General features: G+C 37.1%; 2 protein-coding genes across 5 annotated transcripts; one reads left to right on the top strand and one right to left on the bottom strand.

Annotated features, from left to right (window-relative positions):
* Positions 1 to 2,141: 2,141 nt before the first annotated feature.
* LOC112200549 (UV radiation resistance-associated protein) lies at positions 2,142 to 7,158 on the bottom strand. Of its 4 annotated transcripts, none has more exons than XM_040519026.1 (6): positions 6,739 to 7,158; positions 6,057 to 6,263; positions 5,081 to 5,249; positions 4,276 to 4,424; positions 3,828 to 4,055; positions 2,142 to 2,404 (listed from the first exon to the last, which is right to left on the bottom strand). In XM_040519026.1, exons 1-6 carry the CDS (start codon positions 6,925 to 6,927, stop codon positions 2,288 to 2,290), a joined length of 1,059 nt encoding a protein of 352 aa, XP_040374960.1. In that variant the 5' UTR covers positions 6,928 to 7,158; the 3' UTR covers positions 2,142 to 2,287. The 4 variants fall into 4 exon arrangements, with proteins under 4 accessions (XP_040374960.1, XP_024197356.1, XP_024197357.1 ...); XM_024341588.2 differs by having other exon boundaries at positions 5,081 to 5,261; positions 6,739 to 7,154; XM_024341589.2 differs by having other exon boundaries at positions 5,081 to 5,261; positions 6,057 to 6,285; positions 6,739 to 6,877.
* An 11,329-nt stretch (positions 7,159 to 18,487) lies between these two features.
* On the top strand, positions 18,488 to 19,524 carry LOC112199273. Its single transcript, XM_024340312.1, has 3 exons — positions 18,488 to 18,646; positions 18,757 to 19,017; positions 19,267 to 19,524. The coding sequence occupies exons 1-3, from the start codon at positions 18,488 to 18,490 to the stop codon at positions 19,522 to 19,524; spliced, it is 678 nt and encodes a 225-aa protein (XP_024196080.1).
* The last annotated feature ends 465 nt before the right edge of the window (positions 19,525 to 19,989 follow it).

Below are 19,989 nucleotides of genomic sequence, written 5' to 3'. Positions count from 1 at the left end.
ACTTCCAACCCATATGCAACATTATGATTTATCGTTTACTTTGGCCTTAAGGTATTTGATAAATGTTGTAATGGAGTGTAAATTTACAAATATCAAATGGGTCTGAGGCTACGGCGCTGTTGTTGTATTTGGGTTTTTCAAAATTGCAATATTAAGTTGGAGGGTTATGAATGACTGAGAGGGTTGAGTGGGACCCACAAATGTGGTTGTGCTTCACAACCCATGGATGGATGGATGGTGGTGATGGGTGTGGATGTTTGATTCTGTTTAAGCCTTGTACAGAATTGTTAATGGTGAAGTGAGTTGAGTTTTACTACTGCTTGATATTGATTTTTGTTTCTTGTTCTGAAAGGCATTAGTTCACATGGCAGTTTGGATGATTCTGATGAATCAAGGCATTCGTGAGGAATCAGGACACTGACTTTCTGTCTGTCCGGACCCGAAAAACACAAGAGTGGGTATACTTTCCTCGGATTATTGCGGTGAAGCGGAAGAAAATGGAGGTGGATAACAATGCAAAGGAAACTACCTTGGCCTGTTTACCGAATCCAAAACAAAAGAAGGTCGAGGTAGAGAAGAATGTGAAAGAAACTACCGTGGCCTGCAAACCGAATCCAAAACAAGGTAAAAAACACAAAATCTATGTTTTCGGTCTGGAGCACAGAATTGTCGTGAAAGATATCAAGGATATTCAGGAGAAATTGAAGAAGAGCACATATGAAAGAGTGATGTTCCTTTGCAAAAGAGTAAAGGAAACACTCGGTAATCCTGAGAAGTATACCGAATTCTTGAAGCAATTTCACATGTATGCCAGTGGAGTAGTAGATGCGACGGAGTTTCTGAACTTGGTGGATGACTCGGTTCAAGCAGATCAGAGTCTGATGCACGATTTTGACGAGTTTTTGGAGCACTATGACAAGGTAGATGCGTTGGTTTCTCTGAATTTTGGACTAGGAGTAGGACTGTGAGTTGTTGTTTGCTTTGACCAGGTCTTCTAGATGTCTCTGTTACTGCAGCAGTATGTATATGACCGTCACTTGGTGGGCTAGTTTAAATTTGTTGTTGTAGGTTTCTGTTAAATGTTGCTTTTAGTTTCGGTTCTGTATCGGCGGGTTCTTTTTGTCAAGAACTCAGTAATTTAAATTCAATGAGAACGCTTCGAGAAAGTAAGATGACTTGGTTCTGTCATTTCCTAGATACTCTTAAGAGTCCAAGCCAATTATCTGGAAACCGTTTGAAGCAAACCACCGCTAGCCAGTCCTAATTGAGACTGTCAATGCTGAATTTTGCTCTAGTAAAACAGAGCTTCCTACTTTCTAACCTTGAAGCAACAGGAAAAGGTGGACCAATTCCAAAACTATAATCAGATATTTGTTTGCAACAGCATGTCCAACCTCGAGTGCATTGTTCAACTCCAGAAAACACGAAACCGTATCAAATTCTGGAATGGCATGTTGAGGTGGTTGCAACGGATTGAGTTAGGAGTGACGCAGCGCAAGACGAGACATGGCGGTTTGAGACGATGCAGATCGAGTGGGAGGTCGTTTGATTCTGTTAACGTTTGTGAAAAGGTTTCCAAGTTAGTCCACATGGTTTATAAGCTATATACTATTCAATATCTACCCGAAGCTCTGCAGTTCCGGTTCCAGAGTTTTAGTATCAAAACCAATAAGCTAATGTGGCAAGATTCCTGTAGCGTGTTCCCCAAGCTTATCCGGTTCCCGACCATTTGTTTTTTTATCCTTTTTGTAGAATTGAGCATGTGAAAGTTGAAACATAATGTCAAGACGACTAGGAAGAATCCATTCTCATAATTACTTGAATTTAAAAGTATACGTGCACACGAGGCATGTTGCTCAATAATGAAGATGACTTGGAGAGGTTTTGTTCAGTCAATCAAGGGCCTTCATTTTATTTTTCGATTGGATCAAGGGCCTTATTACATGATCCATGTAATATCAGCTTGAAAAACCATGCAAACGTTTCTAGAAAGTCAACAGGTTACATATTCTCACCCTTCTTCATATCTATTCAGATCGACTTCTCATGGTGTTTCGATTGCTGGTATAAGGTTTAGGAGATACACTTGTGATGCAAAAGTAAACCAGATTCTTATCCTATACTTGCACATAGATTCAGTCTTCCTATGAATACTCAAATTTTTGATTGGTATAAATGAAAATGGCAAGGTGCTGTACTAAAAACTTGCACCAGGGTAAGAATACAAATGATTCATTTACAATGCAGATTAACTTACAGAGCCAAAACTGTTACATCAGAAACCAAATCACGTATCAATATAATCTACAGACTGAACTGTCCTAATAAGCTCCTTCAAATTGGCCAGGACATGCCGTGGCCCTAAGCTTTTAACACCAATGTAATTCAGAAGCTGTTCTAAATCCTACACCAGACAAAAAAACGCTAATGTCAACTTACCCATGCGTTGAAAATAGAAATCTGGAGACTTATGATTGATATACTCAATTTAACCTCAGGAAAAGCATGAGATAATATATGGTCAAGGAAATTAAATAAAGCAAAACAAAATAAATAAATCTTTACCCTCATCAACAAAAGAGAAAGCAAGAAGTAAAAGAAAACGACATGGATGAGTTGCAAGAATGATCTAAAGTTAAAGAAACAATCATAGAACTAGAAGTTTTTAAGTTATGATACCACAAATCTTTAGTGATTCCAAGACATTCTTGCTCAAATCACTACGTTGTCCAAATGTACCACTAATTCTCTCATGGAATACTTGGGATCCTATAGGCTTTCTAATCGAACAACATAAACAGGAATTTGAAAGAAAAGTATCCAAGCATAGCCACAGTGCCACACATACATCATGTAAGCTGCTGAAAATTTAGCTACATGTTTTGTGTATTCAGTAAATAACAAATTACTTTCTTGGAATTTATGCTACCAAGTCATTCCTAAAATTGAAGTACTCTATGGACCATGCAATTTTAGTATTTCCCTAAAGGGACACTGGACCATGCAATGGCCCTGACACATAGACAATTCACAGACACAATTACCAGACTCATCTGCTTCTTAAGAAACCAAGAAATGGACAAACTGTGTACAAGTTTCATGTAAAGGTTCCTAGCACTCATGAAGGAGACAAATACACTTAGTGAAAATAGATTTTGTGGCAGCCATAGAGAAATTATGAGTAAATCTCTAATTACTGACATAATAGTTAACACTTAGAATCTCTTGGGAAAACCACAAACTCTCATAAGTCAACAGGAGCTATATCAAGTGAAATTCCTACGCTTAGGAAATCAGCAAAAATTTTAATCCACTATTAGGTCATAAGTTAATAATCATACAGGTCAACTAAAGTCCAACGGATTACGTTTACTTAGACAAAGATGTTCATACACACACAGATAAATAAATACTACTTCCTTGTAAAGCTTCCCTTCAGTCAATCGTATCTCAGAAGAAAAATAAACAAAAATGGTCATCAAGGGTCGGGGAAACTACTCCAACCCAATACACAAACAGAATTTTTAACAACAACGAAGTGGATAAAGGGCACTATAGTATTGCAGATTGCCTCCATATACCACAAATCTGTAATTAGTTATTATTCCCTTCTCTTATTACCTTATCTCTATACTACATTAATTTGATTTCGGGGCAAACTTTGTACCACATAACTAAGTTACAAGGTTTTACTATTTCCAATAATCACATTTTGAAGTGTATGACTGCACAATGATCAAGCTAATGGCAAGATAAGAACCACATGCACATCAATGGAAAGTAATCAAATCTCACTAGGTCAGGACTATATGTGAACAAAATTGCACCTTGTTTAGTAAGAATACAGCATAAGCCGCTCTTGTTGTGTCTTGACCATCTAAAAAGAGAGGGAATTCCACATGTTTCACATCCGTGGAAACCACTGTATTTGACGATAAATCAGATGATGTAGGCTCTACGGATGGTCCATAATCAATAATATAGGAATGGGAACCACCCAAGCGCAAAGGATAACGCAAAGGAACTTTTAAGTAGGAGGCTATAAGGCAAACAGCCTGCATTCAAAATCAATGTAATAGAGCATCTTATACAAAGCAACTTTGATGAAAAAAATAAAATAGCAAAAGATAGCATAATATAAAAAAAAAATATATGCTAAAAAGTCAATTTCTGCTGGAACAGGAGATTATAGTGACAACTTAAACTCTTAAAGTAAAGATTCTAATGTGCATGTATAAAGCAATATATGCCAAACAAAGACAAAGTACTACTCACATGACCGACGTATCCCAGGGCTGTTGCAGACTTCTGAACCTCTTTCTTGTCGGTGAAGAAACTTGTCATTTTAAAAGGCAGCATAGTCAAATGCAAACCTAAAATTGTCAATGTTCCCTGGTTTGCAGGTTTAAATCGAGCAGAATTACCTGGTAAAATTGGAAAAGAAACAGATTAAAAATCCAATCTAACCAAAATCACAGCAGAATATCTTGCCAAAGGTTATTAACCTCGACCGAAAAACTACATCAATTTTTAACAAGCTCAAATATATCAAAGAAGCCAATTCAACAATATTCAAACTTGAACTAGAAGAAATTGTATCCATCTTACACAAATTTCCAGGGTCATGCAAGCCATTTAGAAAATCTTGAGAACTCCAAAAATAGACATTTATAAGCAAACGAGAAAGAAAGAAAAAATTGTAGATTCAAAGAAAAGAAAGAAAAAAAAAGGTTCTAAACCACTAGATACATGAAAACTCATCAAGAGTCATACATAGATTCACTACATATTCCGTCACACTCAAGCAAATTGACAAGCTGAACAAACAAATGAAAAACAGATTTACTTCATGAGAAAGCAACATCTTATGAAATAATGTAATTACACCCATTGCCATGATGTCCAAAACTTCATGAATGTGGATAAATGCCATAAAAGAGTTACATTTCCTTCAATCATCAGCTTTTTCTTTTCCTTCCTCTAGTCATTCTACCTCGCTTACTCTATTTTTTCTTTTTTCTTTTTTCTTTTCTTTGTGGGATAAAATCAATACCATACAGTAACAACTCACTAGTAATACCTGATCTACTAGTGTTAGGAAATGATTCAAGCTCCTGTTCGTGAGCAGGACCCATAGTGAACTTTACAGGATAGAGCAATGAAACTTGTGTTATCATATTTTGTTGTCTTCTTCTTAGCATCTTTTGCAAGTTTTTAAGACGAATATATCCATTGTCCCTGGAAAGTAGCTGATTTGACTCCTGTAGTATAAGCATAATCAGATTTTCAACAATATATAAAATGTCAAAAGCAATCCATAAACCCTGAAAATGGAACAGAGGAGAAAATCAAAAGGATTTTAGAGAAGTACATAATACAATTTTGACTTTCGAAATGGATCAAAGCAATTTAATAAAGCAAATAGACAAAACATGCATATTTATTACGTATATAAAAGAATCTATCAAGATGAAATGAAACATAGTAATCTTGTAGTTAAATAGGATTAGTTTAGAAATGATGAAGAAAAAGAAGAATATGCAATTCAAAAGGCAACCCAATCTAAGCTCAAAACCTGGGCTGGTGAGGACAAAGTATGAAACGGAAAGAAACATATCACTACAGGGATGTCTGATGATAATGATGGTTTATTACTTCCTGAACAAAAGATAAAAAATGGGAATTGAGGATTGAGGATTTAAAAAAAAAGAGCAAACTTGTCCAACACAAACATTATGATCACAATATCTATAACATAATTCATCACATTGTTGGCTGATGTTACAAAAAATGAGATCCTAATGTTTGAAAGTCGGCTGACTTGGCTCAGGCTTGTTGTTGGCTCTCAAATTTTCAGTGTGGCCTATGGATGGTATAGTTAAAATCTATCATTATGTAATTTTTGAAAGAAAAGTGCAACAGGATTGGAGTTTTGTTTTCCAGCACCGCACACTGCTAAAAATGGACATAAAAGTTTATAGTTCAGAAACGTAGAAATTCTCTTCCATCATTGCAAACCCAAACACTTTTTGGTACATAGTAATTATATATTTTACCTCCAGTTTCTTCCTAGCTGCAGATAGAGCTGTCCCAGCAACCAATAGCGACCTTAGTTCTGTACTAAGCTGTCCCTCGTTCTTTTTAGTATCCTCCACGGCAACCATAGAATGCATAGACATGTTTCCCATTACCACTTTTCTCGCCTCCAGTTTCTGCTGCATCTCCTCAAGCTCATTTGATCGATTCAATGACTCAGCTTCAACCTGCCAACAGTGTTGCCACCCGCTAACCCGCGGGCTAATCAATTAAGGCTCAATAAATCATTTAACAATGCTATATGCCAATGACGACTTAGTGCACAATCAGAATCATATATAAGGAACAAAATTACGAATGACTGTGAATTTAATCTATCATCTGTTCTTAGATTAACTCGAAAATCAAAGATAGTAAGAACTAAAGACACTTCAACAGCCATGACATCACAAAGTCCTCCATTCATAATTTCATAGTTTAGAGCCTAACACCACCAAATTTAGTCGAAACTAGATGAATTAAACTAAGAACATATAACAACAAATCCATGCCTTTCAAGATTAAATTCAAGTAATCCAGTTGCCCAGAAAATAAAGAATTGATAATAATAGTGTTCATAACTCCAATTTCTAATAAACCCTAACTCCAGCGATGAACAAATAGTGGAGCCCCTACATTTCAATGTCTCCACTAAAACCCTACCTCAATGAGAGACTCGAGCTTCTGCTTAAGACTCTGCTTCTTCTCCTGAGCGTCCTTGAGCGCAGAAGACAGACTCCACAACCTGGCAAGCTCCTGGTCGAATTCCTCCCATTCGATTACCTTCACCTTTTCGGGATCGCTCTTGTTCTTGTTCGGCTCTGCTGCGGCGGGGGTTCGGTTTCGTTCCATTAAGAAGAAGAAGAAGAGGAGAGAGAGCTTCGTGCGGCTTTGAATTGGAGACGGGGCCAGAGGCTCGACTTCATCGTCGGAGAGTCGCCGGTTAGGGTTCCGAGCACATTTTTTTCTGGGCAGAATTGTTGGTGTGATTTTGATTTCTCGGGAAAAAGCCTTTGAATTTTCGGACCGGTTGGTTTGGCAAAGAGGAGTAACAAGTGTAAGGACGACTGGAAGTTATTCCGCTGAGGATATAAATGTGATTTCACGTGAAAAAGTCCAGATCTCTATATGTAAGTTAATCACTTAATCCTACTATAGTCCTGCGTCAACTATGAATAGTAACACTTGCACTGACTCTCACTCATTATCTCAAAATGGATCGGATTTGAAATGGACCGATTAAAATCCGGATATGTTTAATTTAACACAATATTATCCGATAATCTGACATATCATTAAAAGTTAAATTTAAATTCATATACGCCTGTGTATTCAGTCTACTAATTTGATATATTTACTACCAAAAATTTAAAATTTAATATAGTTTCTTTTTTTTGAGAATGATAATTAATATAAAGTTTTATCACACTATGCAATATAAAGTTTTAGCATGCTAATTCGATATGTTTACTATTAAGTATTGTTACAAATCAAAAAGTTATTGTCAATGAATTGAAAAGGTATTGTCAGTCTCTCAAAAAAAGCTGCTTTTTTCTTTTAAGGGAATGAATATTCATTAATATTGGCATGACTTTACAAAGTTACCGCCAGGATATTACATACACCAAGGCCTAAGCTCTCGAAGCATAACAATCAGGGCAAAGCCTAACCGGGAAACAAAATAATACTCATTCTAGAATTGCCTTGCACATTTGAGAAAATGATTACTATCCTATACTAACTAATGACCGAAGTGAAGCTACATAATCCAACCAGATAACTATTACACCCGCCGAAGATTGCAATTAGTGTACTTCGATACTGGTCACTAGACTGAACCTGCCACACATGTAACATCACAAAAATCAAAGTATTACCAAAAAAAAAAAAAAAACACGAAAAGTGCATAACCAGGCCGAACCCTCTAAATGCATAAAAAAAAGCTATTGTATTTACAATAATCTTTTAAAAGTTATTGGCATATTCAGATAAAACTGTTGGTGACGAACAAAAAACTACTACTAGAGAATCGAAAAATGACTTATTCATTTTCAAGGGAAACTCTACCACACCAGATATCCCTTGTCTGGCCACCTTTTGACTGCACACCTCTCTCTCTCTCTCTCTCTCTCTCTCTCTCTCTCTCTCTCTCTCTCTCTCTCTCTCTCCCCTCCCCACACTTGTCCGGCCACCTTTTGACAGCAGATCGATGCATCTCTCTCTCTCTCTCTCTCTCTCTCTCTCGCCCCCCCCCCCACACTTGTCCGGCCACCTTTTGACAGCAGATCGATGCATCTCTCTCTCTCTCTCTCTCTCTCCCCCCCCCCACACTTGTCCTGCCACCTTTTGACAGCAGATCGATGCATCTCTCTCTCTCTCTCTCCCCCTCCATTTTACATAAGTGGTCTTATAAGGGATAAAATCCATTTTACACTCGTCCAGCCACCTTTTGACGACAGGCTGATGCACCTCCCTCCCTCCCTCCATTTTACATAAGTGGTCTTATAAGGGATAAAGTTATAAACAAATCTAATTGATAATATAAGTTATAAAAAAACACCAATGGATACTTTGCTAATCCTTATAATTCTTCAAACTTATTTAAGTAATATTTTTCCCATAATGATGGAATTAGCATTAAGGCTCTTCTCTTGATAAGTGATTACTCATCAGATGCATACACTCCTAGCTTGAGATCTCAGGCACGTTTACTTATTTGGAATGGAATGATTACGGAGTAAAAACACCCATGCGTTTACTAACACATAAAGGAATCGGAATGATAGGTAAAAGAATTCCTGTGTTTATTAACACATGAAGGAATCGGAATTGGTGTAGGTCCCACCTATTTATCAGGAATCGATTCCTAAATATTCAGGAATTCGATTACGAAGGGGGGAGATGGGTTTAGGAATCATTCCTCCGGCATCAATACCAATTCCTTTCTTCTCTCATTCCATTTGCCTCCGATTCATGATTATTTTCCATTCCAAGTAAACGTGTCATCAATGATTATTTTGTTTTTGGGATAGTTTATACACTTTGACTCATTTTGTCTATGTTTGTAAGTAAAAATATATTAACTTATACATTAAAATAATTTTGTAGGAAGACTAATTAATTGAGAACATTTTTCTTTTATTAATTGTTATGAGTTTCTAGCTAGTTAGATTGTTAACACAGTTGATTATGAGTTTAGATTAGATGCAAATTTGTTCAACAAGCATTTACTTAATACTAGAAGAAGTGTTACAAAAGTGGGACGTGGGATAACAATAACGCCGATTCTTTTTAACTAACTAATCGAAATAATCTTCTTGCAGGATATGTTTGTGGTAGGCATTGATAATACATGAATAGCCCTAGAGTGGGCGATGTCTAAGCTTTCAAGGAATCCAAAAATCATGGAAAAGTTCACTACTAGAAATCTGTTCATAGACATCGCATGTTTTAAATCGGTCAGACTTGCACACGATGTAAAAACGTAATCTAACATCGTTTTACGAAAATACCGATTTAAATGTATATCATTAACATCGGGTCTTAAAATGACCGGTGTTAAAAGTTTTGTTTGAAAATTTGCGGGAACCTTTTTTGCAAAACTCGCTAAGTGTTTTAAGTGAATTGAAGAAGCGGGTACTAAATCTAAAAACTTTCACACTTAGAAAAAAAATTAAAGCCCTATCCCAAAAATTAGACAGAAAACCCTAAGCTCTCGCGCGGCCTCCATCTCACTCGAACTCGCCTTCATTCTGAACTCACCCTAAACTGGATCCCCTCCCAAACCCGACCTCCATCTCCTCCCTTCCTTCCTTCATCTACGTCCTCAGCTTCTTCGGCATCAACTCCGTCCAGTCCGGCATCGACTCCGTCCAGTCCGTCCTCAGCTTATTCGTCGAAGCATTTCTAAACAGCGCAATTCCGTCTTAGCCTCTGGAATCGAAGCAAGAGAGTGGCGGCCAGTCGGCGCGACTCACTTCAGAGAACGACTCCGTTGTGGGATTTGAAGGATTTTCCTGTCGAAGGATTCTAGGAGTCGCCGGTCGGAGACGAAGTAATCTTAGTACGTATTGTTCTAGTTCTATATATGTAAATGATAGAGTCAATTCAGTCATTTTACTTGTTGATGGAATCAGGCTTGTGGGAGATTTGTTGTGTTTATACTTTTTTTTTGTTTTGTTTTGTTGCAATTCTGATTGTTTGATAATTTACAACGTTTGACAGACTTCCCATCGTTGGGGTGCAGAGTAGCATAATTTACAAGGTTTATTGACTGCATACTTCCTTGTTCTGGAGAGCTCCTCGGTTCAATTGGGCTACAACAAAAGCAGCCTTCATGAGGTTGCATGTATAATCTTTTAACGTCTTTTCATTTTTCACATTGATAGCCATTATGACTTTTGCATGCTAATAAGTTTAGAGAAATAGGTTTTGCTGCTAAATGTCTGTGCTTGTAATGTTTTGCTGCTCATGGTTAAGTGTATAATGGTTTGATCTTTTAACTTATACATCCATAACAAAATGATTTTGTTTTTGCACGTGGTGCATTCTTGGTATTCATTTTTCTGTTTTGCATATAGCTTTTGCATTTGTATAGGTAGTTTCATTCTTTTCATCCTAATGGCTTGAGGAAATCTGAAGAATATGTATCTTGTGCTTCATGACTACGGTCTTTTTAAGCATCTCCAAGCAGTCACATTCTGCAAAATTGATAACTTAATGTTCGTCAGGTGTACGTAATGATTTCCTGTGGATATCAGACTTTCTGATTTATGCTTTTCAACAAGATGTGCTAGTTTATGGTAATCTCCAATGTTCATGATATTTGTCCCTTAGTTGATGTCTTCATGCAAAAGACACACCATATACATATTGAGGAGAAAGAAATAATGAAAGTTCTAGCCATAGTTTCCTCACTAGCTTTCTAGCCGATTTACCCTTTTAGGTCAGAAATGGTTATAATCCTTTCAATGTCCTCCTTTTTTCTTTTCTTTTTTGCCCCAAATCCTTTTAGTGCTTGTTGGTTAAAGTTTGGTAATTGGTTTTATATGAATGTCAGGTAAACCCATTAAATTGCACTTAAAACAGTTTTCAGACAGGCTTTTGGCTGTATTTTCTGCAAAACTACTTTATTATTCAATCAGATTATGGTAAAAAATGGAAGTTTTCTCTAGCTAAGTATGACTGCGAAAATTATTGTATGGATTTGTGGGCTATTGTTGAAGAATGATTGTTTTTGTTTAGAGTTGAAGAAGCGCAAGTTTGTGGGTGGCTTCAAGAACGGTGAATTTGTGGATAACGTGAAGTCCAGCTTGGGTATGTTCTCTCTTGCTTCCTTCCAATCTTCGTACCAATTGAAATTGTGAGCTATCAAATTTTGGTTTTAATTGCTTTATTCTATGATTTGGAGTGGTCACATTGAGTATGAACTATTGATGTTGTTATTCTTTTGAGATCTGGTGTTGACCGGATAGGAAAAGATTTGGTTTACTACTGGCTTTTTCCGTTAGTTTGGTTACAGGTTTATTGTCTCCCCTTCTTTTTTGTCTTTTTTTTGTCTTTTTTTTTTTATTTGGTGAAAGGTTCCCAATTACTGTGTAACGACGAATGTAATGATGCACAATTATTTTAAGATGTAAACCTCTCAAGTATAAAGACTGAAGCAAGAAGAAAGTATGTAGGTTATATAGTTAGGTTTGGTGCTTCTTAACTGTAGACATGGATATTCTTAGAAGTGTTGAATTTATATCATGTAGAAGAGCTATAATATGGACAGATTTCTAATATCTACATTTGTAGGATTTTGATGTATGCTGCAGATAATGGAGTTAATGACCTTGTTTATGCAATTTGTATGCAGAACGTTAGAGTCAACTAGCAGTCAATGTGCTGATCAGGTGGAAGCAACATTAGTTAACAAAGGAGCCAGAGTAATATCCGAAGAATCAACCTGTTGGTATTGTGCTTATGCGGGCGTGGCTGGCCAGAGATAGCCAATACATGGGAACCCTTGGAGAATTTCCAATCTGTCTCTGATGTTATAGAAAGCATTTGAAAAAAGGTATTATTTTGTTTCTGTTTCTGTTTTACGTTCCAAGTCTTTATATTGCTAGTATTGGCCTCTATAGATAGTCCATAGGGTTTCCACACTAATTATCTTCATCTGCTTCTACTTGTTTCCATTCTATTTCAAAATTTTCGCTTGAAAATTATACCATGTCTACATCAGCTCAATTCTGAGTTGTATGTTGTGTTATAGGCTGTTGTTAGTTCTTTAATATGGGTGTCTTGCTATACTCAATCTTTCTTGGGGCTGAGCTCATGCTTCTTAAATTGGCTTTTTATTCATGATAGTTGATAGTGCTCTTATTTCCTTGGCATTGAGCAGATCATGTGAATCATATTAGCACACATGCTACTGCCTGGCCTTTATTCTTTAACGGCAGAAACGTACACACAAAATCAAAGTGACTTCCCTCTTCTGCTAGATAGTCAATTGTATTAAAGGGGTGGGCGTCAAAATATATTTTCCATGGCTTACTAATTTTAGTGTGCAGTAACTGAACATATATGCTTAGAACCTTTCTTTTCTTTCAAAATCTAATGTCCTTGTAGTAATGTCCTATTCAAATTTAATATTGCAATAATCTGATGTTGCTCATCTCAATAAATTGTAAGATACCAAGTTGGTTGGAAGGAGCAGCAGGTTACGAGCGGGTCTTCAAGGCAAAACTAGTGTTGAGTAGTGAAATCCAACTATTCAGGTTAGCAATCCAAGTCTTTGATTCTGCTGTTTGGTTTGTGTATGAACTATTGAAGTGTTTACCTAATTTTCAGTTCATGATTTGTGTATGAAGTGATGGTTTTGAGTCTTTAGTTTGTGCATGAACTGTATGGCAAGAATGATTAAGTGATGTTGAACTTGTTTGTGAAGTGTTAAAAGTGATTAATTTCAGTCTTGGTTCTGTCCAGTTTTGATTGGTTAAATTAATTTTTAATTTTTATTTTTTATGATGTTTCAGCAATGGATAAATTTTGGATTAATGAAGATAGGGATACTTTAAAATATCAATTGGGTGTTGAGAATTTTTTTTATTTTTGCTGAAGAAAATGCTAGTAACCGTAAAAGAATTCCTTGCCCTTGTTCAAGATGTGTGAACTTCAAAAAAAAGTCAATTAGAGTCATTAGGGGCCATTTGTATGCTTATGGCTTTAGTTTGAGCTACACAACCTGGATATGGCATGGAGAACCAAGTTTGTCCTCCTGTGGTAGTGCATCTGGTGGTTTTGGCATGCCCCAAAACCATCAAGTTGGGTCTGAAACTGTAGACATGTGTCAGGCATCTTTCAATGAGGGTGATTGTGATGAGGAGTCATATGAGTTTAATAAGTTTGTTGAGGATGCCGAGAGGCCTTTATTTCAAAACAGTGAACGCACTAAGCTAGATTCATTGGTGCAACTTCATAACTTGAAAGCTAGGTTTGGTATGAGTGATACTTGCTTTTCTGAGTTACTTTCCACTGTTGGGTCTTTGCTTCCTAAAGATGATGTACTCCCTCAAAGTCTATATGAGGCAAAGAAGACTCTCAACAATTTAGGGCTGTAATATGAGAAAATTCATGCATGTCCTAATGACTGCATATTGTATAGGAAAGATTTTTCTGATGAAGAAAATTGTCCTAAGTGTGGTTTGTCTCGTTGGAAGCTAAAGAGGGATAAAACAATTAAAGTTGGTCAACCAGCCAAGGTGTTGTGGTATTTTCCTATAATTCCTAGATTTAAGCTTTTGTTCAAATCTGCCGAAACTGTCGAAATGCTTACTTGGCATGAGGACAAGCGAACTAAGGATGGACACATGCGTCATCCAGCCGATTCTCCTGCATGGAAGTTGGTAGATTATAAATGGCCCGAATTTGCTAATGAATCAAGAAATCTGCGGTTGGCTTTGTCAGCTGATGGTATTAATCCACATAGTTCTCTAAGTAGTAAGTATAGCTGTTGGCCCGTAATATTGGTGACTTACAATCTTCCTCCATGGTTGTGCATGAAGCGGAAGTTTATGATGTTATCTCTATTAATATCTTGTCCGAAGCAGCCGGGAAATGACATTAATATCTACTTTGAGCCATTGATTGATGATTTGCAAAGGTTATGGGATGGAGTTAATGATGTCTATGATGCACATAGGAAGGAATATTTTACACTAAAAGCTGTTTTGTTGTGGACAATCAATGACTTCCCCGCATATGGAAACTTATCGGGGTGCACCACTAAAGGTTACAAAGCATGTGCAATTTGTGGTGACAAAACTTCAGCCACACATTTGCCCCATAGTAGGAAAATGTCTTATAGCTGTCACCGTAAGTACTTGCCACGTCATCATCCTTATCGGAGACAGAAAAAAGCATTTAATAATGAGCAAGAATTTGAAGTTGCTATCCGGAGAGGAAGTGTTGAAGATGGTAGAAGATATTAACTGTGAGTATGGCAAGGGAAAGAAGAAGAAGACCTCAGATTCTACCGGTACTTGTTGGAAGAAAAAATCCATTTTTTTTAACTTGGAGTATTGGAAATCTCTTCATGTTCGCCATGCTCTCGATGTAATGCATATTGAGAAAAATGTTTGTAAGAGTCTGATTGGTACACTACTGAACATGCCTTCTAAAACAAAAGATAGTGTGGCTGCCCGCTTAGATATGGTTGACATGGGTGTTAGACTTGATTTGGTCCGAATATTTGGGAGAAAAGAACATATCTACCTACTGCCCCATACACTTTGTCGAGAGCAGAAAAGATATGCATGTGTACTTCTTTCTTAGGAATGAAAGTTCCTTATGGTCATTCATCAAACATAAAAAATTTAGTGTCCATGGATGATTTGAAGTTGTATGGATTGAAATCCTATGTTCGTCATACATTAATGCAACAATTGCTTCCCGTGGCTATTCGTGCGGTGCTTCCTAAGCATGTTCGAATATCTATAATGAGGCTGTGCTTCTTCTTTAATGCATTGTGTACCAAAGTGGTTGATGTGTCGAAGTTGGATAAGCTACAATCTGATTTGGTTTTGACCTTGTGTATGCTAGAGAAGATATTCCCTCCCTCCTTTTTCGACATAATGGTTCATCTCACTGTGCATCTAGTTAGAGAAGTGCGATTATGTGGGCCTGTTTTTTATAGATGGATGTACCTTTTTGAACGGTTCATGAAAGTTTTAAAGGAGTATGTTCGCAACCGTTTTCATCCTGAAGGTTGTATAGCCGAGAATTATGTTGGAGAAGAATCTATGGAGTTTTGCTCGGAGTTTGTTCACCGTTGTAATCCAATTGGAGTTCCTAAGGATTCAAGTAAGTTGTCTGGCCCACTTTCTAGTGCGAAACTAAAGTCGATAGATGAGAAAGAGAGAGACCAGGCACATCTTCATGTGCTGTCCAATAATGTTGAGGTGGATCCATATAAGAAGTAAGAACTCTCAGCTTTTATTCTTAGCTTTAATCTAAATTAAGTTTCTGTCAAACATTTTCATATCCCTTGATTTTATTTTTTATGTGGGCAGCGCCCATAAAAAGATTGTCGAGGAGCTGTACGCTGGGAAAAAGAAGAGTAAAAAATGGCTAAGAAGTGAGCACAATTGTACTTTTGCCAATTGGTTTCAATCCAAGGTCAGTTCCTAAGCATGTTCAGGTGCTTTATATATAAAAATCAAATGCTTGGACTACTCTTGAGTAACATTATATGGCTGTTATATCACCAGGTTTCAACTCAAATGAAGGAAAATCCTACTGAGGTTTCAGAAATAATTAGATGGCCGGCTAGAAAACCGAGTTTCACGGTGTTTACTTATGAAGGCTATCTTTATAATGGAGTTAAGCACTTCACAAAGCAGCGAGATGATGCAAGAGCGGTCCAAAATAGTGGGGTTTCCTTATTGGCTAAGACGATGCAATTGTCTAGCGCTAAGGATAAAAATCTGGTGGAGAGTGAGATGACTTTTTATGGGGTTATCGAAGAGATATGGGAGCTTGACTATCAAGCTTTCAAAGCCCCATTGTTTCTATGTCAATGGGCAGCAAACGAAAAAGGAATTAGGCAAGATGAGTTTGGTTTTACACTTGTAAATCTCAATCGGATTGGCCACCAAAAGGATAAATTTGCTTTTGCTAGTCAAGTGAAGCAAGTATTCTTTATTGAAGATCCTATTGATTCCTGCTGGTCGGTTGTACTAACGACCCCAAATAGAGACTATCGTGATTGTGTCTATGATGATGATCTAGGGGACACCACCTTGGAACATCAACCGTTTTGTGTAGAACTACCACCTTGTGATGAAGACGAGAATGAGGCTGAAGCCACTTATCTTAGAGAAAATGTTGAGGGATTTTGGGTCGACTAGTTCATAACTCCAAGAGAACATTAGTGGCTTTTGTTTGTTTTGTATTCTGAGTGGCATATATGCATTTGATATGTATTTTTAGTTGAATAGTAAACTATTACTTCTATGCAGCAAATCTGTTATGAATAAGTGAAATTTTATTTCATGAGTCTTTAAATGCCACTCCACAGAATCTATTTTCTTCCAGTTTGCTTTTTTTTGATGTTTACACATCAAATTTGTTATTACTATCTGTTGTCTGCCTTACTTAACACTCAGTTTGTGCTTTGTGACCAGATAACTTGAAGCAATGGGTTCCAAGAAGGAAAAATCAAAAGGAGGCAAAAAATCAAAGAACAAAGCGGATAATGATACTAGTCCTGTTGAGACTAATGGCATGGTTGATGCTGGAGAGGATTCTGCTACAGTTGAAACTATGACGAGCACGGAATCAGCCAAAGGAAAAAGCAGAGGAAAGCGAACTGTGGTTGCTTTGTACAAGGTTGTGGTGAAGAAAGCACTTGGGAGGAAATTGAAGGTGACCTACAGTGAAACAGGCAATCCAAATGGCAGAACACGGCACACTCTACAGTCGTATATAGGCATGTTGGTGCGGAAAATAGTTCCCAACAACGTTGTTAGCTGGCCTGAGGTGGATGGAGACTTGAAAGAAAATCTTTAGATCGATGTTCAGGTACTACTCTACTTTTCTTGCGTTGCTGCAATTTGATGTGGACTGATATGTATTATTAGTTCCATATTGTTGTTTCAGCTGGGAATAAAAAAAATAATTCTAGTTGTTAGGATCTACTCTCTGCTGAGTCCAGGTCTAATCTCTTCTAGTTGTTAGTTCCAAATTACTATGATGTTGCTCTTGTTTACTTTTTAGTCTTAAATTCTAAGTGGGAACAAATTGTAGGTGTTTACTTCATCAGATTTTAGTTTATGATGTTTACATATCCTTATTTACTTGGCAAACTATATAATCCCACAATTATATTTGTTGCACAGGATACATTCAAAGTAGCCCCTGAAAGTAGAAAACTAGTGTTGACATCAGCTGGCACAAAATGGAGACAATTCAAGACCACATTAACAAATAAGTATGTGCTGCCATTCTTGGGCAAGAAGAAAAAATTGAGAAAGCCACCGAAGCATTACTCCTTTGTTGGCCTACAACCATGGAAGGAATTTGTAAAACAGCGGTGCACTAAGAAATGGCTAGTATGCTCCTATTATGTAATGGGCTTGCTCGAATTTCTAGGAACTGCATATAATTTCTGGGTCAGTTGACTCTTCTACATTGTATGAGTTTTTATGCAATAACGGTGCTTAATTCTATTATGCAGAAACTACATAATGAACAAAGTGCATGAGTGAGGAAGAGAAAATACCCTCACAAATTATCAAGAAAGGGATACATTGGACTGGAGGAGGAATTGGTTAGGAACTGCTCTTCTCTGTTTTTTGATGGCTGAATTATACACATATTTTTATTATATATTGTGTTCCCTCACTATTTTATTTACTGCACAGAAACGTACTTTGCCTGAAGGAGAGATAATTGATCGTGCAATTATGTGGAAGAAAGCTCGTGTACCAAAAAATGGAAAGATAGATGAAGAACTGTCATTGGTGGCAACAAAAATAGTAAGTCCAGATTGTTGAGTAATTTATGGTGTGGAACCTTATCTAACTTATCTTTACATATTTGATTAGGATGAACTATTGGAAAAGAAGAGTAAGGGGGAGCTGGAAATGTCAGGGAGTAGTGATGTTCTGTCTCAAGCGCTAGAAACTCCTGAACACTCGGGTAGGGTGAGGGGTGTTGGAGGCTTTGTCAACCCATCCACCTACTTTAATCTTCCAAAGAAAAAGAGGATTCCAATTACTAAGGCAGATATATTGGCCCGTGATAAAGAGCGTGATATGGAGTTAGAGGAGACAAAGAGAATACTTCTTGCTCAACAAAGAAAGACGGAAGACATCTTAAATCAAAGGTTGCACAACTAGAAGCACTAATAACAGGGAAGACAGCTATGCCTCCTCCTGCCACAGGGGAGAATGTCATTTCCCCTATATCAGATAAAGGGAGTTGGCATGATAGACCAAGAATTGGCAAATTTGATCCTATTGATGGCAAAGTCATAGAAAATGTGGCGGAGGAGGACTGCAACATTATACCTGCTCCTGGAAAGGTAAACATATTTGTCATTTCCCATTCAAATTCTAATAATTGCGTTGGGTACTTGTATATGAATTGCAAAGCTTTTGGTCATTGGTACTTTATGACTGTGTTTCCTTTTAGGGTGTCGGATCATGTGAGCTAACAATGGATAACAATAATAATATTGTGGCTTTCGACACCGTATTCGAAGAGGGGGATATAAGCAAGACATTGCATGGAGTTCCACTGAAGGAGGGAACTGTTCGTGTATCAGTTGATGGTATACTTAAATCAGATGCAGTGCTTCCTTTCCCTATCAAGGGTGAGATGGAATTCGTTAGGGATGCTATTAGGAGTCACGTAGCTTGGTCTAAAGATCTTGTTATCCAAACAATGATTAAGGTAAGAGTTGTATTTGTCTTGTGAAACTATAAGCATTTAACTTAAATCGGATTATCTGGTATTAAGTTGGAGTGTGCTATGTTTGTGTGTTGATTGAATGAAATGGTATCACATGAAAGTGAAAGTATTGTTGTATGTGATCAACTTGCTGAATCTGCAGCACCAAATAATTTAGTAAGGTGGCAGAAGTTATTGCTGTAGATATTAAAAAGGTGTTATGGTACTAAGGATATATGTTTTTCCTAGCAGAAAAAGACGAAGACTCCGCAATATGTCAAGTCACTCTTTGAACAAGTTGAGCTTAATCCATGGGTGCCAAAACGGTGCAAGTTGTTGTATAAACATGCAACAACTATCATGAAAGAAACAGGGAGCTCAATAAGCACAATATTGTCTGAAAATGTGTTTGGCGTACCTAAGCAACTCTACATATTGTGTGAGAATGTGATTCAAGTGTTAGAGATGCAGTGGATTGGCCAAGGAGTTATAGCAACATATATGGCGTAAGTATCGATCACTTCATGAAGTGCTATAATTCTTGTTTTGTTTCCATTCAACTATTCAACTTAGGTGATATGAGCCATGTTTCAACAATACGACATTGAGTAAATGAATTTTTTTATGGTGTTTTGCTTGGTAATGGTTATATGTGGAAAGATTAGAACACATTTATTCTTGTCTAGCAAATGGTTATGTGTGGAAATGTGATATGGGATTATGGTGTTTTGCTGCATTTGAAAATCAGTTTGCCTGCAATTTGATGTATTTGATTTTGACACAGGTGCTTGCATGAACTTAATTCTTACGGAAAGAGATGCATTGGACACCTTTGCTTTTGTTGATCTGGCAGCCACATATAATTGTGAAAGACCGAACTTCGTACGGTACTTAGTTGATCGATTAAAAGAGGGAAAATCTGATCGTATATTCTTCATGCCTTACAATCCGGGGTAATGCTGCAATATTCTTAGT

The sequence above is a fragment of the Rosa chinensis genome, chromosome 4, assembly GCF_002994745.2.
Source record: "Rosa chinensis cultivar Old Blush chromosome 4, RchiOBHm-V2, whole genome shotgun sequence".
Taxonomy (NCBI): domain Eukaryota; kingdom Viridiplantae; phylum Streptophyta; class Magnoliopsida; order Rosales; family Rosaceae; genus Rosa; species Rosa chinensis.
Note: the sequence above shows the minus strand (reverse complement) of the source record. Positions and strands in the feature narration are given on the sequence as shown.

Excerpts from the sequence above, each read along its gene's own strand:
- LOC112199273 (XM_024340312.1), top strand. The coding sequence starts at position 18,488 with ATGCCTCCTCCTGCCACAGGGGAGAATGTCATTTCCCCTATATCAGAT. Across the intron at positions 18,647-18,756 it reads TTATACCTGCTCCTGGAAAG|GGTGTCGGATCATGTGAGCT; the intron begins GTAAACATATTT and ends GTTTCCTTTTAG. Across the intron at positions 19,018-19,266 it reads TTATCCAAACAATGATTAAG|AAAAAGACGAAGACTCCGCA; the intron begins GTAAGAGTTGTA and ends TTTTCCTAGCAG.
- LOC112200549 (XM_024341588.2), bottom strand. The coding sequence starts at position 6,927 with ATGGAACGAAACCGAACCCCCGCCGCAGCAGAGCCGAACAAGAACAAG. Across the intron at positions 4,425-5,080 it reads TCCTAACACTAGTAGATCAG|GTAATTCTGCTCGATTTAAA; the intron begins GTATTACTAGTG and ends CAATTTTACCAG. Across the intron at positions 4,056-4,275 it reads CCCTGGGATACGTCGGTCAT|GCTGTTTGCCTTATAGCCTC; the intron begins GTGAGTAGTACT and ends TTTTGAATGCAG.